This window comes from Budorcas taxicolor, chromosome 19, assembly GCF_023091745.1.
Source record: "Budorcas taxicolor isolate Tak-1 chromosome 19, Takin1.1, whole genome shotgun sequence".
NCBI classification, from domain to species: Eukaryota; Metazoa; Chordata; class Mammalia; order Artiodactyla; family Bovidae; genus Budorcas; species Budorcas taxicolor.
In genome coordinates, this window is record NC_068928.1 from 55,065,910 (window position 1) to 55,090,513 (window position 24,604).

The 24,604-nt window shown below is 40.6% G+C and overlaps 2 protein-coding genes across 7 annotated transcripts in view; one reads left to right on the top strand and one right to left on the bottom strand.

Moving 5' to 3' along the window:
• The window catches only part of TEN1 (TEN1 subunit of CST complex), a 22,479-nt gene extending 21,688 nt beyond the window's left edge, over positions 1-791 (bottom strand). Inside the window, exon 1 of one of the 5 annotated variants that reach the window (XM_052657303.1) lies at positions 637-791. The gene's annotated coding sequence lies outside the window, so the exon portion shown is untranslated. Of the gene's footprint in view, positions 1-414; positions 560-616 lie in introns of those variants that run through there. The other 4 variants (XM_052657304.1, XM_052657305.1, XM_052657307.1 and 1 more) reach the window with 4 other exon arrangements.
• Positions 509-24,502, top strand: ACOX1 (acyl-CoA oxidase 1). Of its 2 annotated transcripts, none has more exons than XM_052657302.1 (14): positions 509-1,061; positions 1,354-1,513; positions 5,359-5,519; positions 14,181-14,288; positions 15,603-15,722; positions 15,865-15,980; positions 16,387-16,556; positions 17,525-17,687; positions 18,235-18,425; positions 18,693-18,872; positions 19,007-19,112; positions 19,241-19,384; positions 19,559-19,765; positions 20,628-24,502. In XM_052657302.1, the coding sequence occupies exons 1-14, from the start codon at positions 953-955 to the stop codon at positions 20,673-20,675; spliced, it is 1,983 nt and encodes a 660-aa protein (XP_052513262.1). In that variant the 5' UTR covers positions 509-952; the 3' UTR covers positions 20,676-24,502. The 2 variants fall into 2 exon arrangements, with proteins under 2 accessions (XP_052513262.1, XP_052513261.1); XM_052657301.1 differs by lacking the exon at positions 5,359-5,519 and adding an exon at positions 11,733-11,893.
• The last annotated feature ends 102 nt before the right edge of the window (positions 24,503-24,604 follow it).

Consider the following 24,604-nt stretch of genomic DNA (forward strand, 5'->3'; position numbering starts at 1 on the left):
ACCGACTGGATAGACATGAGTCCGAGCAAGCTCTGGGAGTTGGTGATGGACAGGGAAGCCTGGCGTGCTGCGGTCCATGGGGTCGCAAGGAGTCGGACACGACTGAGCTACTGAACTGAAGCCCACACCCACACCCATAATAAACGCGGGGTCGGGGGAGCGCTAGCTATCTCACACTCGGCTTCCCCGCCAGCCTTCGCCTCTGGCAGCAGAGATGCTATTATCTTAACAAGTGATGGCTGGAGCCTCTCCTCAGCGCGACCTTTTGTCCCTGTCCTTTTGCCTCCACTCTTGGAGGGTTTTGGGAAAACTCTACGACATCCCCGAGCCAACTCAAGGAGGCCCGGCTCACCCGCGGCAGCCCTGGTAGACCCCCTCCCCCTCTCACGCCCCGGGAGGACTCGGCGCGCCTACCCGGAAGCGGCGGCCCGGGCGGGTCCAGAGGCGCAGGCGCAGTCCTCCTCAGCCGCGTAGTCCCGCCCCTTCCCAACCCCCCGGCAAAGCTGTGTGGGCGCGCGGGCGGCCGCAGGCGGCCTCTTTCCGCCGGGTGGGACCGCCTGACCAGGGAGGGGCGGGTTGCTGATAGCGTCTCGGTTTCCCCCCGCACCACCACCACCACCTGGGCACCTCCTTGACCTTCTTCCGGGGTCCGCTTGTCAGGGGGCTGCTCTGAGGCGCCACTGGCCGAGAACAGGGGACTCGCCCGCCCCGGCGGCGCCCACAGCGGCACAGCCGCCGCCTCTCGCCCTGTCCGCGGTCGGTCACGCGCCTCGGGGCCGCGGTGAAGGAGAAGGGGCGGGCCGAGGCGGCCGGGGGGCGGCGACTCGCCGTGTACTGGGGTGGCTCTTAGTGCCGGCCCCGCGCAGGAGCTGCGGACTCCTGCTGTCGCCGCTGCCACCTACGCTGCCTCAGCCGTCGCCTCGGCCCCGCGCTGCCTCAGCCGGCCGTCACCATGAATCAAGACCTGCAGAAAGAGCGGGCTGGCGCCAGCTTCAACCCGGAGCTGCTCACGAATGTCCTGGACGGCAGCCCCGAGAACACTCGGCGCCGCCGAGAGATCGGTGAGGGCAGCTGGCCAGGCCTCCTCCCCGCCTTTCCCGAGCAGAGCTGGCGGTTCCCTCCGGGAGGAGTCGGGGGTGTGGGGGCGCTGTAGGGCCTAGGCCACAACCTTTGGCCCAGCTTTCAGGGAGTCGCAGGACCCCCGCACTTCTAGGGGAGGCTGTGGCGGGGGGAATCGCCCATCGCGAGAGAGGACCTGTGCCCGTGAGTCTGAAACCTGGTGTGATCCCAGAGAGCTTTAACGGAGCCGTGAATTTCTTGTCTTCCTCTTGGTACCCTTTAACTCCCTACCAGAGAACCTCATTCTGAAAGACCCAGACTTCCAGCATGAGAACTTGAATTTCCTCAGCCGTAGCCAGCGTTACGAGGTGGCTGTTAAGAAGAGTGCCACCATGGTGGAGAAGATGAGGAAGTTTGGCATCGCAGATCCTGATGAAATCATGTGGTTTAAAAAGTAGGTATACCTTAAGCTTAAGAGCAAGGGCCTAAGCCTGAACCTTGAATTCGCCATCTGTGGTATCCTTTTTCATAGTGTTTGGCGTTTGAAGACTCAAATTCACATCTTTTCATGTCATTTTAAAGTCCTATGTGTGGACAATGATGTTTACTTTGATATTTAAGCCTTTTAAAGGGCTGACGTTTGTAGAAAGCTTGTGTGGAGATGCTGTAATTTTCTTTCTCAAGAATCATACACATGCGGTCCAGACCTCTCAGTTTTGAGCGATTTAAATGCAGAATGACTTTGCTTCTTCTAAAAAGGAGGCCTGCTAAATTTAGAAGCTGAATTTGGAAGGATGTTTTCCGTTGCAAAGACCAAACATTAAATATTTTGGAGCAGTAACAGATTGTATTTTCATATACTAATGTAGCTCTTGAGTTTAAAATAATGGAAAATATGAGTGGATGAGGAAGAACTTTAGTCAAGCCTCAGAATGGATATGAAATATTCTGAGAACCCCCAGCTTTGTTGAATCTGGCGAGGGTATTTAAATGGCCCTCCTGTGCATATGAGACGTCATAAAAATATGCCTTGGTCCTACTGCTGAAAGAGTATGTTCTTTTTTCAGACCATCTTTGTTGTGTTTTTAGTTAGAAATAAGACACACTTTTTTTTTTCCTTTATGTAAATATACACTATAATTATGTAATGTTAGTAAAAGATTCCTTTGATTTGCAGCCTTTCTTCTCATTTATTATTGGGCATTTCCTGTTTTAGGTCTCTACATTTTTTAAGAACGCCAATATTTTCATCAATAGAGAGTAAATGATTTGGATGGTACATATTTAAGAGTCAAGAAAAATGAAACAATGAAGTATGTTGCAGGCTCTGTCTTTATGTTGCAATAGGCATTCCTCCCTTATACAGCTGCCAACTGATATATTTGGTATCTGTTTTCCAGTTTGACCTGGTTGTTCTTGTCAAGAGGAAATTTACTCCAGATCACACTCAGAACTTCTTTCCATTTTAGTTATAAAAATACAGTTAATTTGGTAGTCCAGTCAGAGTACTTAACTAACTTCCAGATGCTCTTTTTTTATTTTTTAAAGTTTGTAACTTGTGGCTGTGAGGATATGGAGGTGGAGTAACTCCTAGAAAATTCTGTTTCTGATTTACCTGAATTGAGTTTGTGAACTTGTAAAATTAGTAAAATTTGATTTTTCCTTAAAACAAGAGGTTTGTTCTGTTTTACTTTTAAATGGCTGCTTCCGTGTGTTTCAGAGTTAGTTAGATTTCATAATCTGTGGTGGTGCATAATGTGTAAATAGACTCCAGTGAAGTCACAGTGACATAGAACACAGTCCTTTATGTGAGTTAAAAATCAGGCGACACCAGCCAGTTTTTTTGGTTTTTGGTTTTTTTTTCTGTAATGTATTTTATGACTCAGACCTCACTGTTTGGGAAAAAGACAAAATACAACCTGTGGCAGGCCCTTTGACATCCTTTCAGTATTTCTGGGATATGACAGGAAGATCAATGTTTGTTAGAGAATGTTTCATTAGTCTTGGCAATTACTGAACACCATCGATTGTTACTTTAGTCTTGGCAATTACTGAACACCATCGATTGTTACTCGCACCTGTGTTTTATGTATCACTAACAAACTTAACTGTGACGTACCATTAATTGTCAGATTCATTGGATGTCTTAAACGCTAAAATTGGCTTTGGGGAGAGGGATGCTATGATTAATGAAATATAGTAATATTTCTCTTCCTAGGGATTTGGGACATTTACTGGTCTCTTTTATATCCAATTTTCCTATCACAAAATGAAACATGAGAATATTTTGAAACTGACTAAAATATTAGTAAAGTACTTTGAGTTTTTTCAATTCAAGCAGTAGAAGAATTCTTCTCTCCATTCCTTGAGAAAGTAAGACTTTGCTGTATGGGGAATATACAAACTCCTTTCCTGATCTCCTTTTCTGAAATTTTGTCTTTTAACTATACTGTTTGCTATGCAAAAACTAAAGTATTTTTAAAGTAACAAAATTCTAATGCAAACCAGTCGTGATTTTTTTTTTTTTTTTAAATCCTTCTTAGGTTTTTAAAGCTAGTTCCTTGAAAAGCGTCTTCAGGGAAAATTAAACAAAACTGACAACAAGTGCTCAGATATTGTTCTTTAGTTAATTTCAAGAGGCCTCAAAAAAAATCTCAAAAACATAAGTATTTGATAGTCTTTATTTTGTATCACATATTTTTTCCCTCTCAGTTTCTAGAATTAAGTATTTTGTGTCAACATCAGCACTTTACCAACCCAGAGCCTCCTCATTTCCCATAAGGGAATGGCTGTGTCTTGTATTGCTACTGTTTTTAGCAACTAAATTACTGCTTTTATTACTCAGAAAGTCTTGCAGGTTCAGTTCCTCCTTCAATGAAAGTGAGGTCACTCAGTCGTGTCCGACTCTGCAACCCCATGGACTGTAGCCTACCACGCTCCTCCGTCCATGGGATTTTCCAGGCAAGAGTACTGGAGTGGGTTGCGATTTCCTTCTCCAGAGGATCTTCCTGACCCAGGGATTGAACCTGGGTCTTCCATATTGCGGGCAGACGCTTTACCGTCTGAGCCACCAGGGAAGTCAATAAAGCATGGCTGTTAGGGAGTGCTGTGGTGCTCTTGCCTTTGAGAGGCCGGTTTTTACGTTTACCTCCACATTATCCCACCTTAGTGAGATGGTATGTTTTTTGCAAAACGTCTTCTCTTTCTAGAACAGCTTCTGTGAGAGTTACCTAGAAACTCACTCGCCTCTTCTGTTCCTCCATCTCCTTTGCCCTCTTTCTCTCCTTGCAGTCTAAATTAACATTTAGTATTTGTGTGAAAATCAGAGAACCTCAGGGTTAAAAAGCATTTTTGATGTTGGCTAGTCCAGGCACTCCTTGAATGTTTTGAATCTGTCCTCAGCACCCCTAAAAGGTGGTGGTATGGTTTTAGGGCCTCCCCAAAAGTAAGTTGGCAGCCTAACCCCTCTTTCTCTTGAATTTATGCTCTGCTTGTTCTACAAGCCTGGACAGGGTGGTTACACTGCTTTCTGTCCATCCCTTGAAACATCATGAGGGTCAGTTAGATGATACTTTGTACCTTAAACTGTTTATATAGATACAGCTGACAGAATAGACCCCTATAAAATCTCTAGCTTGGCATGGCTGAGGCTGACTAGTGTATATAACTTGTATTGACTACTTCACAGATTCTTTTAGGGGAAAATCTTTAAAGACTGAATTTCATTAAAATTAGAATTCCCTTAATCTGGACTAATTTTCAGAGACCCTTTGTGATTTTTAACATATTCACATTACCTGCTTTACCCATCTGTAACCTCTGAAGATGTTTATAGATTTGTGCTTTGGCCCCAGAATGTATACATACTATCCTGGACATTTGCTTTCATTACTAGGGAAAAATAGTTTAAATTATTCTTCTTTAGGACATTTTGTTAACAGCAAAATGTTAAAAAATAAAGCAAAAACACACAAGTTCCAAGAAATCAAACCAACAAATAACACCAACAAAATAATAAACAAAACAGGTCTGAGGCTGAAACATGGGTAGAATTTGCTTCCTGGATTAAGTGTGAAATTCAGAATCCTGGCCCTGAAATGACTAGGGGGAGAAGAGAAACCACTAGATTCTGCCGTTGGCTTTTTAGATAGAATATGAGAAGTTTGAGTCTCAATTTCATAAGAAAGGGGTTTAAATTTCTCTGACCTTCATCCTCAGGGCCAAACGTGTCTGGCGAGAATGGTGGTAGAATGCAGTTTCTAGAATAAGGCTGAGAACCTTTTCTTTTCTCTCCTGTAGACTACATATGGTCAATTTTGTGGAACCTGTGGGCCTCAATTACTCCATGTTTATTCCTACCTTGCTGAATCAGGGCACCACTGCTCAGCAAGAGAAATGGCTGCATTCATCCAAAGGACTCGAGATAATTGGCACCTACGCCCAGACGGAAATGGGCCACGGTTAGTCCACATTTGAGGGTCAGTGGGTAGCCCAGTCAGGTCTTCAGTTAACAAATGACTCTGGGCATTTGACTTTTTTTTCCTTCCTGCTACACGTTTGGAATTTTATTATTAAATTGATAAATCTTAAAATTCAAACTGTTTCCTCATAGTTTATTTCCCCATAAACTGGTCCAAGATTCTGGCCTGAAAGATGTATCGCTGTTATTTTTTACCATTGCTGTGTACACCCAATTAAAATGGGTATCGAGCAGTTTGGAAAGGTGGGGTTGAAAATATGGCAAATTGCTCCATTGTGTGGGTGTCCGATTTAAAAGACCTAGTTGGAAATTCTTAAGAGGCTTCACGCCTCAGCAACATGTGAAAGATGCTTTGCTTTAATGAAGTTAAAAATGTGGATTTTTAATGAGACAGAGGGTTAAAGTGGTGAAGGCTGCTAGGGGGTTTGGGAAAAAGTCCATGATGGTCTTCATTTCGTTTCTTTCTGTTTTTCTGTACCTGCCCATGGACTTTGAATTCTTGGTTAAATTGTTCTGAAAACCTTTAAAAAAGTTTTTGTTTGGTCTTGTGAAACAAGTTTGTTTTCATAGACAAGGCCACAGATGGGCTTAAGGGTCTTGAGTTTGAGCTGCCCAATGTCATTCCTAATTATCAAAATGTTTCCCTCATGTAAATAAAAGAAAGCAAAGAAAAGGGAGGAAGAATGGATGCAGATATCAGGGACATTCCTCTTTTGTGTTTGATTTGGTGCTTTTTGGCTTGTGAATTGGTTTAAGTAAATGTCCTTTCTCATAATGCCTATGGGCACTGCAGATCCTGGTCATGGGACAGTTTTATGAACACCCTACCAGGCACCCCAGGATGGTTAGCACTGAGATGACAGACCTGGGAGAAGATATCCTAAGGGAAGAAAGATCACATTCCTACAGTGTTCTTCTCTTGGAGTGTGTGTGGGTGTTTTGTAATCTTGAAATAGCTTTGTGGTACAGAATCCTTTTTTGTTTGTTTGTTTTCGAATTCATCACTGAATCTATTTGACTTTAAGAGGCATACTGTTCACCGGAGACATTAGATGTAAACTATTGTGAAACTAAATGAGTCTGATCTGTTTATCTCTTGTTGGTCTGTCTTATCCTTCTGCCTCTATTTATGAAGTATATTTCCTGTGTATATTTGAAAGAAGAGAGGAAGAATTGAAGACTTAAACTTCATTGGTTTGAGGAGCGCCGAGGGTTGGATTAAGGTCCTGTGTTGCTCTGGGCAAGATTGTATTTGTTAGTTTTCTTTCTCTTCTTCCTTCTAGTTTCCAAATGTTTTCTGGTGTTTGAAACCAACTTTGTCTTGATCTCTATGGTTTATTAGAGAACAGAGTTTTAAAATTAGGTCTTGTTTCTTGCTGGAACTTTGTCAGTTCATATTAGTTGTGCTTTGCTGAGTGCTGTTCTTTTCCTAAAAAGCCAGTCTGTTGGCTAATTAATATCCTGTAAGAGTATAATCTTAGAGAGAATATATAAAAAGTACTTCAGCATCAGCGGGATTGGAAATAGAGCAACTTGTACAGGATGATTTGACTACTTAAATTCTGAGACTTTGGAACATTGGTCAACAGTGATTATCTCATGTTCTTACAGAATTAGCTGTAACTTCCAGTTTGGGATTCTTTCGCTTCTAGGAAGCCTCTGAGAAGTGAAGAAATTAAAAGTGCTCAGTCTTATTCCAGGATCCTCAAGAATCTTAAAATTCAACCATCTGCAGAAAGTCTAGCTCACCAGTGTTCCTCTTCGCTCCTTTAAAGACACTTCTGTCTGTACGGGCACACAAGCCCAACACATACTGGGTCTGTGGATCTGCGAGCCCTAATCAAAGGCAGAATCCTGGACCTAGGAGGTTGCATTGTCTCCCCGGGGCTGCTTTGTTAGACTGTCTGGGACATGGTCTAGGGTTAGTTATCTCCTGACCATATGTCTCTCCAGGTCACAAAGCAGATAGTGTCTTGGTCGTCACAGTTATTTGATCATTTCAAGTTCTGGCCACTTCATAGGGATTCTTCTTGCCTTTTCTGTTATTATAATTATTCAGGAAAATAGAGCTTCTGTAGTACATGCTAATCATCCTTGAAGATGCTGCAGTATCTTTGCAGATTCCCGTCTCTAATACTAAACTGTGAAAATACTCTTCCTTTGAAGCTTGAAAAATAGGTCATGCACTTGATCTTGTAAGTCGCTACTCTTCCTCTCCCTGGATCTCACTGCTCTGTCTCTCCAGTAGCCTCCCATCCTCTTTTTTCCCTTTTTTTTCCATTCTCTTCCCTGTTGGCCTTCCCATGAGACTTGCTCCCTGGATATTCTAATTTCCCCACTGTTAGTAATAACAGTATAAATGTCTACAAAAGCTGTGTTCTTTGTGTTATGCCTTTGGAATATCTTTCTCAGAGATGAATGACTACATTTGAAGAGAATGAGTACTTTATAGGTTTTGTTGCATAAGACATGGAATAGGTTTTGATGTATTTAGTGTACTCGTGTCTCCTTTGTCCCATCAACATGGTCGCTTTGGGTTTTTTGCTACTTTTGTATCTATTTAAGAATTAAAGTTTTCATTTACCAATGCTGATGAGCTTGGATATTACTCTGCATTTCATATGTATGAACTGGCATTTTCTCCTTTGAGTGTTGGATAAATAGAATCTGCATGTTGATCTTAGAAAATTATATTGTTTCTTTTGGCTCTGTTTCATTAAATATTTTGGCCTCAGTGCATCTGTCTCGGACTAGGTATAAGTTTTCTTCTCATATCTTGGGTAATTAGCTTCTGTTTTATTCCCGTTTTTGTTCGTTGCATTCGTGTTTAATGTTTTTACTTGTGTATGATACAGAGTGATCAGTCTCACATACAGTATTTATGTTTGTTAACTAATAGCTCTTTCACTTTATTATGTTCTTTCTAGTTTATCTTAGAGTTTTGTAATAGTTTCAATTTCTTTATGGAACCTTAAATATATTACATTAATTTGTTTCTTTCTGTTTTCTCTAACATCATAAGCTTTGGCTCATTGTTGTTTTAAAGATATTTAAAAATCTGATAGGATAAGCCTACTATTGTTATAGCCTATGTTTCAAGATATTTGTATTTAGTGTTCTTGCATACTTATTCTTTTTGATAAATTCTGCTCTCAATTTATCAAGTTCTAAAACATATTCTATAGGAATTTAAAACCTGTGTTACATTAAATCCCAGTATTTTCTTGGGAACTATTAATTTTCCTTCGTACTCTGAGCTAGGAATTAGCGATTTCTTTTCTGTTACTTGGATCTTTCATTCATCCTAGTAGGTATTTATGTGTTTTCATAATTAAATCTTTAATATTCTGAGCTAACTTATTTAAAATTTAAAAATATTTTGTTGCTGTTATAAATCACCTTTCTCTTTAATGGGATTTCTATTTGAATGGTTCTAATGGATAAGAATGAATGATTTTTTAAAGCCTATAGCTTTTCTAAATGAATTTATGATTGCTGGTGTTTTGTTGTTGATTTCCTAGGATTATAATCATGCTGTCCACTGAACTGCTATTTTGATTTCTTCCTTTCTCAACATGTTGTTAATCTAATCATTCATCCTCACTACTGGCCAGCCTTCCCAGCCCTGTATCATGTAGGAGATACGGGGAAAGCCTTTTGGTGTTAACGCTTTTGAAAGAATTGACTGCAGCTCCTTACCAAGTAAAATGTTGGTGCTTTGCAATTATAAAGTAAATTAATTTAAAATAATTTATGATCTTTATCATGCAAATATCAGTACTTGATTTAAATAAAAAACTATCCAGGTAACTTTGTCCTTGTAACGTTTCTACATTTCCTCTGCTTCTGAATAATCCTTACCCTAGTTACAAGAGACATTTTACTCCTGGAAACAGCTTTCAGCTTCAGAACAGTTTGTGATGATAATAGTCTTCCCCTTGCGCTTCTCAGTGTGCTCTGCGGTAACCCTTGGTGTTGGCATTATTCTCTGATACACACCCGCCCATGATGAGTCTGAAGGGCACCTCAGAGTGACCTCTCCTTCACCAGGAATTGCTCTGGTTTCTAGCCATGGAAAAGTAGGCTCTCAGCACTGAGAGTGGTTAGCTTCAGGCCACAACGTTTGACCGTAGTTCAGAGTTCTCTTCTTACAGCTCCTGCTGCTGCTACTAAGTCGCTTCAGTCGTGTCCGACTCTGTGCGACCCCATCCCTGGGATCCTCCAGGCAAGAATACTGGAGTGGGTTGCCATTTCCTTCTCTAATGCATGAAAGTGAAGTCGCTCAGTCATGTCCGACTCCTAGCGACCCCATGGACTGCAGCCCGCCAGGCTCCTCTGTCCATGGGATTCACCAGGCAAGAGTGCTGGAGTGGGTTGCCATCGCCTTCTCCTAGGCACACTTTAATTTTTCTTCCTGCACACCATTCCTTTAAAAACAGGACAGTTGACATTTCTGTTTGTAAGTGAAAGGTACTCTCTCTTCCCAGGAATGTTGTTTTTCCAAGTATTTTCACTATTTATAAAAAAAAAAAACAAACACTTTTTATTTTGAAATGACTACAGATTCATAGGAAGTTGCAAAAATAGCCCAGAGACATCCCATGGACCTTTTCACTCAGTTGCCACCAGTGGTAATATCTTATAGGATTTCCAGTTTGACGCTTCCAAATCTTAACTGATTTGGCAGGTCTTTCTAATGTCCCCACCGTCATCCTCAGCTCAGATTGCACTAGAAGACATGATTAGGCTACGAGATTTTTGTCCTTGTTTTGCCATGATCTTTTCCTTTTGGTTGTGCTTTGAGGCCTGTGGGGTCTTTAATTTCCCAACTAGGAATGAACCTGTCCCCTTACCCTCATTGGAAGCTTGGAGTCCTAACCACTGGACCACCAGGGAAGTCCTGCCATTATCTTTCTGACCTGAAAACACTTAATTCATCTCAGCTTTAATTTCTTTGTAAAATGAGGAAGTTATTCGTGCATTATTTGATTTTCATGTGATGGTTGCTGAAAGCTCAGCTTACGCCAACCCTTGTGGAAAGGCATCACAGATCAGCCCTCACCTAGAGCACCCTCCCCGATTATTTCCTTCCTCAAGTGGAACAAATGGAGAAGTTTCGAAACTGCTCAGGCTCATTTCTAAGATAAAGAACATAGTAAGAGCAATATAGAATTGATTAATTTAGAGCTGGAATTTAGATAAAAATGCCAGAAATGGCAACCCACTCCAGTACTCTTGCCTGGAAAATCCCAGGGACGGGGGAGCCTGGTGAGTTGCCGTCTATGGGGTCTCACAGAGTTGGACACGACTGAAGCGACTTAGCAGCAGCAGCAGCATGCAACATTACAAAGCTGTATAGCACTATTTCCTATTAGAAATAAATTCACATAAAAGTCTAGGGGACTTGCAAATTTTAAGTGGAAAGAATGACTTTAGAAATTGGATTTTAAATGACAGTTAACATGTTTTTTCTTATTTTGTTTGATTGTAATGGAGCACTTGTTATGCATGAATCTGTTATTTGTGAATATCATGATCTTCACTAAAAATTGCATGTCTTTTTATTTCTGAAATTAATTACTGGAGTGAAGAGCACCGTCAGTTTTTGTATTAAATTGTTTCAATAGCATGTGGCTGGATATTTTAATCCAAATGAAATGACCAAAATTATGTGAAGAATGTGGATTAATGGTGGCTGTTTTATAGACAAATAGAAAAGTTTTCCAACCCAGAAACATGATTATTAGATCCTGGAAAAATTTTTTCCAAGAGAACTTCTGTGTTTTCCCATCTCAACTTTTCATTAGAATATATGTCATTGTACAACTTCAATTCTCCATTCCATCAAGCCTCTTCAGAATTTTTATTTACCTTAATTGCAAGGCTGTAATCCTTTGCCTTGGTCACATGGTCTTGGCTGCACAGGCTTTGGAATCAGTTCCCAATCCCTGCCAAGTTATTTTAGAAGTGAGTCACATTAGAAAATACTTCTCACCAATTTAAGAAAAATGGAAGTAAACAAGAATTATAATGTAATACAGAAAGGGGCAGTGCTCCCATCCATGATGAAGTCTACTCAACTAATTCATACTTAACAGAAGGTATTTTTTTTCTCCTTCCCTTGCTGTTTGTTCAAATTGCTGATCTCACACCTGATGACTCTCAAATGCCCATCCTTGGTATTTCTTTGAAGCTTTGTGCATCGAGGGCAGCCTGGGCCTCTGGATCTTCACTTGGGCATGTTCCTGCCCACCTTGCTGCACCAGGCAACCGAGGAACAGCAGGAGCGCTTCTTCATGCCTGCCTGGAACTTGGAGATCACTGGCACTTATGCCCAAACAGAGATGGGTCATGGTATGGTGCATTCAGTCTACCTTCTGGGTTGGGTGGGGCTCTGCAAGCCTAGTGCACGTGGGGCGTCCATCACGTGCCAGCAGTGGTGTCTCCACGTGCTGTGTGAGATCTGTTTAAATGCAGTCTTTCTGCAGCACTCCAGGTTTTCACATGTGTAAGTCTTGGCATAGACAATGCCTTGGTCAGCGGAAATTAAAGCTTATGTTATCAGAGATATACTGATTACTTATTCATGGATCCCCTTTAGCAAATCAAGAATTAAAGAGTTAGGTCTTACTTACTAAGTGGTTTTTCAGGTTCATTGCTTTTGTACAGAATTTGTATAGAGACTCTGAACCCATCTCTTTCTCTTCATTACTATGATTCCCTTTGATACTGATACCTTAATGAACTTAAACAGATTCCAGAAGAAATACATGTTAGTAGCATGTGTGCTAAAGGGAAGTGAGTGGCCTATATAACCAAAATAGGCAGCATTTTTTACCTTGACATTATTTGTGTTGATTCACTAAATTCAATAGACTTCTAAAGGGGGCTTTGGCCAAAGTTTAGTAAAAATAAGATAGGTTGTACTTCCAGGTGATTGATTTCACATTCTGTATATACGACCTTTCTTTTTTTCTTTGCATCCCCCACCTGCCTTTCTCTGCGAACTGGATGGGGCTCAAGCTGGTGGCACTTGTTCTGTGTTGGTATTTGTGTTTGAATGGTATCAATGCATCTACTTCTGGCTTCTGTTTGCCCACTCGGAGGTTTCAGAACAGCTGGTCTAGTGTATATTTGCCCTTTGTTCCTTATTCCTGTAAGAGTTTCATCTTAATTTGATTGCTTAAATTAAATTTGACTTTCAGCTTTGATGCTAAATAGTATTTTACAGGATGTTCCTAAGACACTAAGTGGAATACTATTTGGTTCAGTTGTGCATTTGAAAACGCTCTGTCATTACCTGTTCTATAAAAGTTTCTTCTTTGGTGAAAGGAGTCTCACTGTCTGATTCCTTGATTCCCATCCAGGGGAAGGTTGATCACCCATAAACTGGCCATTTCTGTTATTCAACTTGGAAGTTTCTGAATGTTTTACAATTAATTTTAAGTGGTGAATGAAATCTGGGATTATCAAAGCAATGTGGTAAAAAGTTCTCATCATTGACTTCAGGATAGGGAGAGGGTCACATAGAACATTTTTCTGTAACTTTTTTCAAAGAATTTTGGCACGTTAGTATTAGAATTCAAGGGCTTGCCTGATAGCTCAGTTGGTAAAGAATCTGCCTGTAATACAGGAGACCCCAGTTCGATTCCTGGGTTGGGAAGATCCACTGGAGAAGGGATCGGCTACCCACTTCAGTATTCTTGGGCTTCTGTTGTGGCTCAGCTGGTAAAGAATTTGCCTGCAATGTGGGAAACCTGGGTTTGATCCCTCCTAGAGAAGGGCAAGGCTACCCACTTCAGTATTCTGGCCTGGAGAATTCCATGGACTGTATAGTCCATGGGGTCGCAGAGTCGGACCCGACTGAGCGACTTTCACTTTTTCATTAGAGTTTAAAACACAAATCCCTGTCCATCTCCAATAAACATGAAAGTGGTAAACCAGTCAGGATTAAGTGAAAGCCTAGTGTTGGAAGCCTACAGGGTGAACTTGGACCTTATTGTTGGACTTTTAGAAATTTTTAAAAAGTCACCATTCCAGGTCTTCTTTTCCTCAAAATGGTTATAACTTTTAAAGTTTTAAAGCTTGTTTTCCTTTCTAGCATTCATTCTGAAATAAATTCTCAGTTTACAAGAACTGTAGCTGCAATCTCTTCCTGTCACGTGTTATCTCATTCTTTGTTATAATACAGAATTCCAGAATGTTGAATTGGTGTGGTAGACACAATACGAATGAGTTGAAATTGGCACACTGACAACTTAGAGATGCTTTTAAAAGGGCAGTTAACTTCCCTGTTAAAGTCATAGCCTGTGATCTCAGGCAACTGTGATTCTTATCTGTCTTTACATTTTCTTTTGGTTGATGTAAATAAATGTTCCCTATCCACTGCTGTGCAGTAAATCAAATACAGAAATGGAACATGCTTGATGTTTATATTTTCAGCTTAATACGAACTATCTGATTTAAGCATGGGAAATTCAGGATCTTGGTTATCAACCGTTTGTAGCTCATCTACAGATGTTTTATTGTTAGATGTTGTTACTCTCTGAGATGCTAGCGCTTTAAAGGAACTGGACAGATTTTACCCTGTACCTGTTTTTTCCCATATTCTATCTGAAGTAGGTATAATTCATTTCCTTAGGAACCCATCTTCGAGGCTTGGAAACCACAGCCACTTATGACCCTGAAACCCAGGAGTTCATTCTCAACAGTCCTACTGTGACCTCCATCAAGTGGTGGCCTGGTGGACGTAAGTGAATTTTTAAAATAGTAACTGGATGTCTTGAAGACATTATAACATTGTGTTTAGAATATAGAGCGTCTGTGAGAATATAATTTTGAAATATAGAAAGAACTCTTAGGGCTTAAACTATGCTGAGCTTTTCACATTCTCTTGTGTTACCTGTTATAGACATTTAAACGCTTGTAAAGTGCAGAGGACAGCTGTCAATTTTGCTGCTTTTCATAGCTTTTTATCTAAGCATTCCCATGTGTTAGCATAATTTCCACAATCATCATTAAAGTAATTTAGTATTCCCAGTTTGGTTAGTCATTTATGTATTGAAAAGTATTTGAGGGACTTCCCTAGTGGTTCAGTGGCTAAGACTATATCCTCCCAGTGCAGAGGGCCTGGGTGCAATCCCTGGTCAGGGAAATAGATCCCACATGCTTCAACTAAAGATCTCGTATGCTGTAACTAAGACTTGGCACAGCCAAATAAATAATCAAACAGAAAGAGAAATGAGTATTTTTTTTAAAAGAAAAGTATTTTAGTTTTTAAATTTTTGTTATAATAGCTTTGATGTGAAATTTATTTAATATTGTCTTCTATTCTGAGTTATTGTTTTAGGATACATATATTTCAAATGAAGGATTTTGTTATCCACATTATATATTTTAATATGTGGTATTACATTTTAACAAGGAAAAAAACTAGCATGCAATAAAAGGGAAATATTTCTGGATGCACTAACCAAAAATCTCTTAAAGCAGCATATCCTATAGTACAAAGGGGTAATCTGCAGTGGTGGAATATTCTCTTATCTTTGCCATTCAGCGTGGTAGCCACTGGCCACCTGAACACTGGAAATGTAACTAGCTGACAGAGGGACTGAATCTTCTATTTTATTTCATTATAATTAATTTAAATGTAAATAACCACATGTGGCTAGTAGCTACTGTCTTGGAAAGCCCTGCCTTAAGGGAGAAAAAGGAAGTAATTTAATGTTCTACGATTATCCTAAAAATGTCTTTATGTAAATGAATGAAAAATAAGTAGAACAAGTAAAACTATCTTCTTTAAAATGCTATCAAATTAACATGTTGTCTACCCTAAATTTAGATAATATTATATGTCAATTATATTCCAGTAAAAATACACACACATATATATGTGTGTGTATTTTTAAAATGAAGGCTTACTTTGCCAAAATTTAATGAATTTTGCTCTTGATGGAATCTTAATCTTATGTTTAACATATGCTTTTCTCTGTTTTGTTTCTGGCTTTTGAAAATGTGAGAACATTTGCTCACTTTTCCTCTCTCGTTCTCTTTTATGTTGTAGTTGGAAAAACTTCAAACCATGCTATTGTACTTGCCCAGCTCATCACTCAGGGGAAATGCTATGGATTACATGCCTTCATTGTACCTATTCGTGAACTTGGGACCCATAAACCTCTGCCAGGTTAGGATTATCTAATGTTGAGATCAAAAATTAAACCAGTCACTATCTTCTGCAAAAAGTATAATATGTAACTAAAGAAGAAGAGGGGAGCCAGGAATTCCAGAACATAAACCCCTTGTAACTTTCCTTTCGTCTGTGGTAGGTATTACAGTAGGAGACATTGGCCCCAAATTTGGCTATGATGAGATGGATAATGGCTACTTGAAGATGGACAACTATCGTATCCCCAGAGAAAACATGCTGATGAAACATGCCCAGGTACAGTGAGATGGAAAATAGGAGCAGACATGTCAGACATGGGGGTTTCAGTGGCCATTGATAATCATAGGGTTGGGATGGTCTGTTCGTTTAGAAGGTAATAACAGATTTTTTACTTCTGATGATGCTTTTATTGTGACCATGAAATCAGATCAGTTGACAGGTGTGAAGAGCATGCCTTGGTTTGCTAAACCAGTGGGGCTCACACTTTAGCATACATTAGAGTCGCCTGGAAGGCTGGCTAAAACTAGATTATTTAGCCCCCCAGAGTTTCTGATTTAGGAGGTCAGGGTGGGGACTGAGCATCAGGTAGTGCTGATGCTGCCTTTCTGGGGACCACACTTTGAGAATAAACTGCCACTTGGATTTAACAGAAGGAAGCATCCATCTCATGTTCTTTTTCCAGGTGAAGCCTGATGGCACATACGTAAAACCCTTGAGTAACAAGCTGACCTACGGGACCATGGTGTTCATCAGGTCCTTCCTCGTGGGAGAATCCGCTCGGTGTCTGTCTAAGGCATGCACCATTGCCATCCGATACAGTGCTGTGAGGCATCAGTCTGAAATCAAGCCAGGGTAAGGGTAAAGTCTGAGATGAGCTCAGTATTAAAGGTCTGGCGTGAACCCCATCCAGATATCAAAATTCCCAAATGTGATGTGGAGAAAGTGCATTTGTTATAAAATTATCTAGAATGGCAGTGTACTGGGTCTGCTACTTAGAATCTAAACTTCCTTAAGTGGAAAGATGAGAATAAGCACCTAATTATTACTTTTAACTTTCTAAGAGAAATGGTAATATTACTAGAGCTTTATAAGTGAAGTGTTCAAAACACTGAAGGTGTGGTGTGAAGGTTCTAATTGCTGCTCGTAACTACAAATTGTTTAATGAAAGTGACATTAAACTCGATTCCCTGTTGTGTTCCTGGGCATAGTTTGTTCTTATTTCCGCCTACTAATTGGGCATGACTCTGATAAATGTTTTACTCTTAAAGAAGAAATAAAGAAATTGGTAAGAGCAGACTCGTTTTGCATGCTCAGTGGACCTTCTTAAACTTTCAGTATTAAACTTAGTACACTGGGTCTTCTCATATTAGTGGTCAGGATATAGTTTATTCTACCAGCTACACCATTTAACATTGCCTTCCTCCTGTGAAGTTAACGAAGTTTGGTTCTGTATGTTGCCATGAGATACTGTTTTCATAGTCAAACTAGAAAGACTGGAAAGATTAAGAAAAATACAAATGTCAACTAGAAAATCCTGTTCACGTGTTCAACAGGGTGGTTCAGAGTGTGGTCTTCTGTAGCCAAATACCCTAGATTTAAATCAAGAATCTGCCACTTACTAGCTCTGTGACCCTGGGTAGGTTCTTAACTTCATTTTCCCCATCTGTAAAACAGAGCTAATAAAAATTACCTCACAGGATCTTTGTGAGGATTAGATAAATTAATCTATCAAAGTGCTTAGTCCAGAATCTGGCACATAGTGAGCTCTGTATAGGCATTTATTTATTTTTGTTTGTTTTTCCTTTTCTCATATACTTTAGTGAACCAGAACCACAGATTTTGGATTATCAAACCCAGCAATATAAACTTTTTCCCCTCCTGGCCACTGCCTATGCCTTCCAGTTTGTAGGCGCATACATGAAAGAGACCTATCATCGGATTAATGAAGACATTGGCCATGGGGACCTGAGTGAGCTGCCTGAGGTCTGTGTCTGGTCTCTGTCCCTTGTGGGAACCCTTCTTGTTCATACTTCCCTGTGGGATCGTGTGCAGAGAAAATTAAACATTGGGATACCTTGAAAAAATCCATATTTTTATGGATTTATCCATGTTTTTAAATTTCAGAATTACTGTACTATGTTGGTCCTTTATTGAGCGAAGGAACCTAAGTGGTGCCTTTTTTTGCCACGTAGAACAGTTCAGAAGGGAATGTGGTAATGTTACTAGTTTAGGCTAGTTAGATGAGGATGTTTTTCAGTTTACATACATGGCAAGTGATTTTGTTTGGTTTTTGTTTGTTGGGTTTTTTTTGGCCACACCAGTCTGCTTGCAGGATCTTAGTTCCCTAATCAGGGATCAAACCAGGCCCCTGGCAATGACAGCACAGAGCCCTAAGCACTGGATGCCAGGCAAGTCCCTGGCAAGTGATTCTGCAAGTGACCCTTTCTGTTAAGTGAGGTTCAGTGTGTCTATTTGGAACACAGGCTGTCAGCACCGCAGACGTCCTGATGGCCTGTGCTTCCCCCTTCAGCTTCACGCGCTCACCGCCGGGCTGAAGGCTTTCACGTCCTGGACAGCAAACGCAGGTATTGAAGCCTGTCGGATGGCTTGTGGCGGACATGGCTACTCTCACTGCAGTGGACTTCCAAATATTTATGTCAATTTTACCCCAACCTGCACCTTCGAGGGGGAAAACACTGTCATGATGCTGCAGACAGCCAGGTTAGAATCTAATTCATGATTTCTATCCTATGTTCTCAGGAATGTCCATGTCCTTTCCACTGATACCCGTTCCCGTGTTTTCTCTTCGCATTATGTTTGTTCCTGAAAGATGTCATTTTGCCTTCCATCCTGACCCAGGATGTTTATCTTGTGCTCAGACTAGTATGAAACCCCTGTCACAGAGTTTAAAGGCATTACAAGAGTTCACTTTATTTCTGTTTCACGGGAAGCATAGTTACTGAAAGCGTGTGCCCTGGTGACTTCTAGGTTCCTGATGAAAAGTTACGACCAGGTGCACTCAGGCAAGTTGGTGTGTGGCATGGTGTCCTACTTGAATGACCTGCCCAGCCAGCGCATCCAGCCACAGCAGGTGGCCGTCTGGCCAACCGCGGTGGATATCAACAGCCCCGACAGCCTGACAGAGGCGTACAAGCTTCGAGCGGCCAGGTGAGCGCACCCACAAGAGCTGGGACCGGCAGCTGCAGGGGCCTCAGGCCCAGGGCCTAGGTGGGAGGCACGAGTATTCACTGTCACCTTCTTGGGCTCCAGTTTTCCAGGTTTTTTTTTTTTTTAAAAAACAGATTAGTAGAAATTGCTGCTAAAAACCTTCAGACTGAAGTGATTCGCAGAAAAAGCAAGGAGGTAGCGTGGAACCTAACGTCCATTGACCTTGTTCGGGCAAGTGAGGTCAGTGATGGTTCTCCCCACCCCGCCGCCGGTCCTTCACCACCCCCTCATTTTCTTAGTACAGAAACCTTATCACTGTTGAATTTTTTTCAGAGATTCTTACATTCTGGTGTTTTCCTTATATCTAGGCACATTGCCACTATGTGGCAGTTAAGCTTTTTACGGAAAAAGTCCTCCAGATTCAAGAGAAGTCCATCCAAGCTGTCCTAAGGCATTTGTGTCTCTTGTATTCTTTGTATGGAATCAGTCAGAATGCAGGGGATTTTCTTCAGGTCAGGATTTTCTAAGTTTAAGTCCCTTTATTTATTTACTTCTTAATTTTTTACGGAAAATAATTTTGGTTTATTTTGTAGTTGTGCCTGTGTGTGTGTCTAGATATTCATAAACATCTCTCTGTATACGTACCTTATAACGTCTGTGCTTGCTTGCTCATTTCTTCCCTTCAGGGGAGCATCATGACAGAGTCTCAGATCACCCAGGTGAATGAGCGCATAAAGGAGCTGCTGACTGCGATTCGCCCTGAGGCGGTTGCTCTGGTGGATGCATTTGATTTTCAGGATGTGACGCTGGGCTCTGTGCTTGGCCGCTATGATGGAAATGTGTACGAAAACATGTTTGAATGGGCCAAGAAATCCCCACTGAACAAAACAGAGGTAAAAAAAGAAAAGTGTCTTTCACCTTTTGAAGTTATTCATTTAAATACTAAGGCAGGAAAGCCCTCAGAGAATGACCACCTGTGGAAGCTTTGAGAGCTCTCATGACCGCTTCAGACAGTCCCTTTATTGGAGCAGCAGATTCTGAAGGGAACAAGACCTTTCCTATAGCACGTGGGCCTCTAGTTTCCTTAACTAACGACAGTTGAAACATTTCACGCGTGCACACACACACAGCACTGCGGTGCGGCTCCCTGTACCCTTGGTCACGTTCCAACCACTGTCTGCTCATGGCCAGTTGCGTCTCACCTGAACCTCCCAACTGAGAATTATTTTGAAGCAAATCCAAGGTATCAGGTAATTTTATTCATAAATATTTCAGTATGTATCTCTGAAAGATAAGGATTCCTTTTTTAAAAAAGCATAACTGCAGTACCATTCTCACAGCTAAACAAATTAACAATAATTCTTTCATATCATGAACTAGCCAGTCAGTGTCCAGATTTTTTCCCCAGTTAGCTCAGTTCTCCCCCCATCCCCCTTTGATTTTTTTGAATCAGGATCCAAATAAGGTTCAGATAATTTTTTGATTAAAAGTACGTTATTTTGGGACTTCCCTGGTGGGCCAGTGGTTAAGAATCCACCTTCCAATGCAGGAAACGTGGGTTTGATCTCTGGCTGGGATCCCACATGCCATGGGGCAGCTAGAGAGCCCTCGTGCCACAACTCGAGAAGCCCCTGCACCACAACAAAGAGCCTCTGAGTCACAATAAAGAGCCAGTGCAGCAAAAAAAAAAAAAAAAATGCTATTTTAAATTGTAAGCTCCTTATCAGTAATGTTTTCTCTCTCCCTTTCCTGCAGGTCCATGAATCCTACAAGCACCTAAAGTCACTGCACTCCAAGCTCTGACATGGCTTGATGATAAGTGCAGTCTGCCCCTGAAAGTAGCTGTTCTTACACCTGTCACACAAACTGCGTGGAATCTTGATCAAATTCAGAAAAGCTGTAGAGCAAGTAGTAAATTGACCCTTTCCTCTTTTTATAAATGAAAAAAGAAAACAGATTTTGCAAATTAAAGGAAAAAACCAGATGTGTTTTACAAGTGCAATTAACACTGAAAGAGACTATTAAGCATTCAGAAAAAGCTTTAAGAAATGCAGTGCGACTTCCATCTGTATTGCTGCTGATCCCAGGAGGCCAGGACTTTTGATAATTAGTAAAATTTAACTACTAAGTAGTTAATTATTTTCACATCTTAATTGCTAATCACTGGATATACAAGTGTTTTTAAGCAGAAGTGTTTTTTTTAAGCAGGGTAGAACCCTTCCAAGCTTTCTTGCTTGTGTCCTAACACAGCTGCTAGGGTCCCGGCTAGAAAGCAGGAGTGAAGAGGAGAGACGGGGGGAAAGGAAACTAATCAGGAAACCTGTGAGTTCGTGCCTGACACACTGACACCCTTCCTGCCTGCTTGCCCTCCTTTATTGGTGTATTGCTCCTGTCTTAAGTGTTCACAGTAGCATCTTTCCAACCCAAAGATTTCTTGAGCACAGGCTCCTGCAGGGTCTCTGCCCTGTGCAATTCGGAACTAAGCTTCCATTGGAGGGTTCCCTAAATTGTCCCTCTAGTAGCACTATAGCTCCCTTTGCCTCAGCTTCTCGGGAAGAGGGAGGCAGCCAAGTCATCTCTACATACAACTTTTGGCAACTAAAGAGATCTCCAGATCAGTGGTTTTGATCTCCCTCTCCTGAGAAAGATGCTAAAGAAAGGAGAAAATTAGTCACAGTTCCTTCTTAGAAGAATAAGGGCGTGGAGAGCTATCAGTTATGGTTACTGTAACTTTGGTGACCATGGTAACTACATTTTCTAGAACAATCCAGATTTCCTATATTCTGGCACTCTGGCAGAAGCCATTAAAATGCTTGGAGGTTACTGTGTCTGGCCTTAGAAAAATAAAAGCATCACTCATTGCCTCTTATGCCCAGGAAAGTCCTTTGACAAACCATGTGTTCTGATTTATTAATCAGAAAATATAATCATTGAAACAGTGACTAAAGGATAAATGGAAGCTCCATAGAATGTTTCTTATGGTATATCTGGTTTTATTTTCAGTATGTTTCTAGGAGCTTTATCTGACTTGCTAAATTGTCCTTTCAGCTGAAGTCTAATTTATACAATCATTCTATATTTAAAAGTTAAACATGTATCTCATGATGAATTTTTTCTTCAAATCAATGTAAAACAAATCACTTAATTTTCTTGTTGTTATTAACTGTATTTGTAACCTCTGTCTCATGAAGCCAGTTGTTCTAGAGTCAGTCTTGAGAATGTAGTATGTTATTCAGGGAAATGTAATTCCCTTCTTGGGACCTTATCTATCACTGGGATGGATAAAATCTATCCCAGTGAAACTAGTAATAGGAGACTTTAAGGTCCAGCAGAAGAAATACTGCCTGTTGACACAAGCCTTAATCTTTCCACCAGGAGAATTAATTGATAATTGTGTTAACATTGAAGTAAAAAAGCACTCTGTAAATCTCGTATGGGTATCTCTTAGGACTAGATCAGATTCTGGGAAATATAGTAAATTCAGATTGCTTAATATTAACCTGTTAAATATAGAATTGTTTCCAGTTAGTGGTTAAAAATCTTATTCACAGAGGGCTAACCCATGGCCAGGACATGAGGGTTTTTGAAATGATACCCACACAATCTAGCTGCATAGGTCTGGGATCTAAGCAGTTTGAAACATGGTGGGCTCTGCCAGAGCCACCTTCAGTCCAGCATCTTGAGTTTTATTTAAAAGCTAGATCTCATATTGACAGTATTTTTATTAACATTGAAATGTTTTTAACTTATTCACTGTAATTAAAGAATAAAGGTACCATAAGACCTCAAGAATTTGTCACTATCAAGATGGAAAGAATGTGCCACGTAAAATTAAACATAAATTCAAATTATGAATAATTTTAAGATGTAGATTTAGGTAACACTAAACAAAAGAAGAAGGAAGGAAGGAGTGAGACCTGCCTGAGCAGATAGCCCTAAACCTGCCATGATGCTGTCTTTGTAGAGTATCTGAGTGCTCTGTCCACACAGGAATACGGGTTTGTTGGTTACTCATAAGGAAGCAGCAGACCCAGCTTGCTGTCCCTTAGAAGCCAGACTTTGCCACAGATAAGGTTGGTTCTGTTGGGTTCTTTTGTGAGCCATTTTCATAAAGAGTACAGATAAATTTCAACCTAATCTCTAAAATGATGATAAACCTGAGCAGAATTATTGTTTCTATTAGATGATACTGACCTAACCCTTTGAAAGATTCATGAGGTTTTTGCTGTTTGTAATGGATGAAGTTTGCTACATCCTGAAGTATTTGGATTTCTACTTCGTATCTACTCAGTAGACACTGTGGTATACTTCAGTGTTTGGACATAAATGACCTCAAAGCACAGTTGGTCCCAAAGCCTTTGCAGGCCTTCCTGTTCTTGTCTTCAGAACATCATACCACTAAGTAGCAGCTTATTGTCAGAACATTCACTTAATTGCAACATTAACCATGTTCACATACTTTCTGAGAACTCACTGGTTGTAATTTCAGATAACATACACCTGGAGGCATTTAATCATTTGTAACATTAACTTGTTATTAGAACTCAATTCTTGGATTTTCTTCAGTGCAAGACTTTGGTTGCGGAAATATATTGATTCATGATCCTTGAGTTCTCTAGGGAACAAAAATTCCTCTAATGACTTGCCCAGAATCCTACCCCTTTCTGAGTTCTTTCTGTCCATCTCAGTAAAAAGAAAACTAGATGCAGATGGCCTGTAACACCCACTAACCATTTTGTGTACTGTGCAAGGTATGCCTGGGGTTATAGACTGTCCTCAAGCAGTAGCTGCTGCACCGGCTGGAGAGGAGCCTTGCCAGGAAACTGATGATTCTACTTGAGGCCAAGAGTCTTCTGTTGAGTCTCCTGACTCATAAAGGTTTTCATGGAGAAATGCAGAGATCAGCTAATTGAATATTTATTATTCCATTCCTGGAGGATTAGACCAAGTCACCGTAAATGAATAAAATGTCTTTTTATTTTAAAACACTGATGGAGTTTTGCTTATAGCTCTCCTAACTCAAATTTTCATTATTATTCCTGTGGTCCATGATAGTAAATATAGAAACATAAGGAAATTTTAGAGTTATCAGATGTTAGCTTTTGTAGACTGCAAATTCCTAGGTTTCAGAGAATTTTTTATTTTTATTTTGTATTACGTATAAGTGAGCCACTGATTATCTCGAGGAAAATCATGGAACATTGGGAGGGATATTAAGAATTCTGAAGCAAAACAGTTTAACCACGTTACTGTCAACTGTTTCACAGATTAGGTAACAACGTGACTGTCCATCTTCTGCATAATATTCCAACTGATGACTGCTTGTTTGTAAACATTTGCAGTTGCGATGAATTCAAGGAAATTACTTTGGCGCATATAATTTGCTACCTTCTTACCCCTTTAACTGTCGTGGTTTGAGTTTGGTTCCTACCTGATGAAGTGTATTTAGCATGTATTGTTCCGCATGCCTGGCAGGACATGTCAGTGAAGGTGGGAGTACTGGAGGAGGTGCACAGGTCCAAAGACTGAGTCACGGTTAGACAGTGGTGACCCACCAACCTTCGAATAAGCTAAACCACTAACCCCATCTTCCTTTGTAAAATTGAAAAACCCTTAATAAACTCTGTAATCACAAAAAGTGTTACTGTCTTTATTAGGTGATGGTGTTGGGTTTCATCCTGGCTTAACAGCTTTGGCTTTCATAATTGAAGGTCTCAGCCACTTTCCTAGTC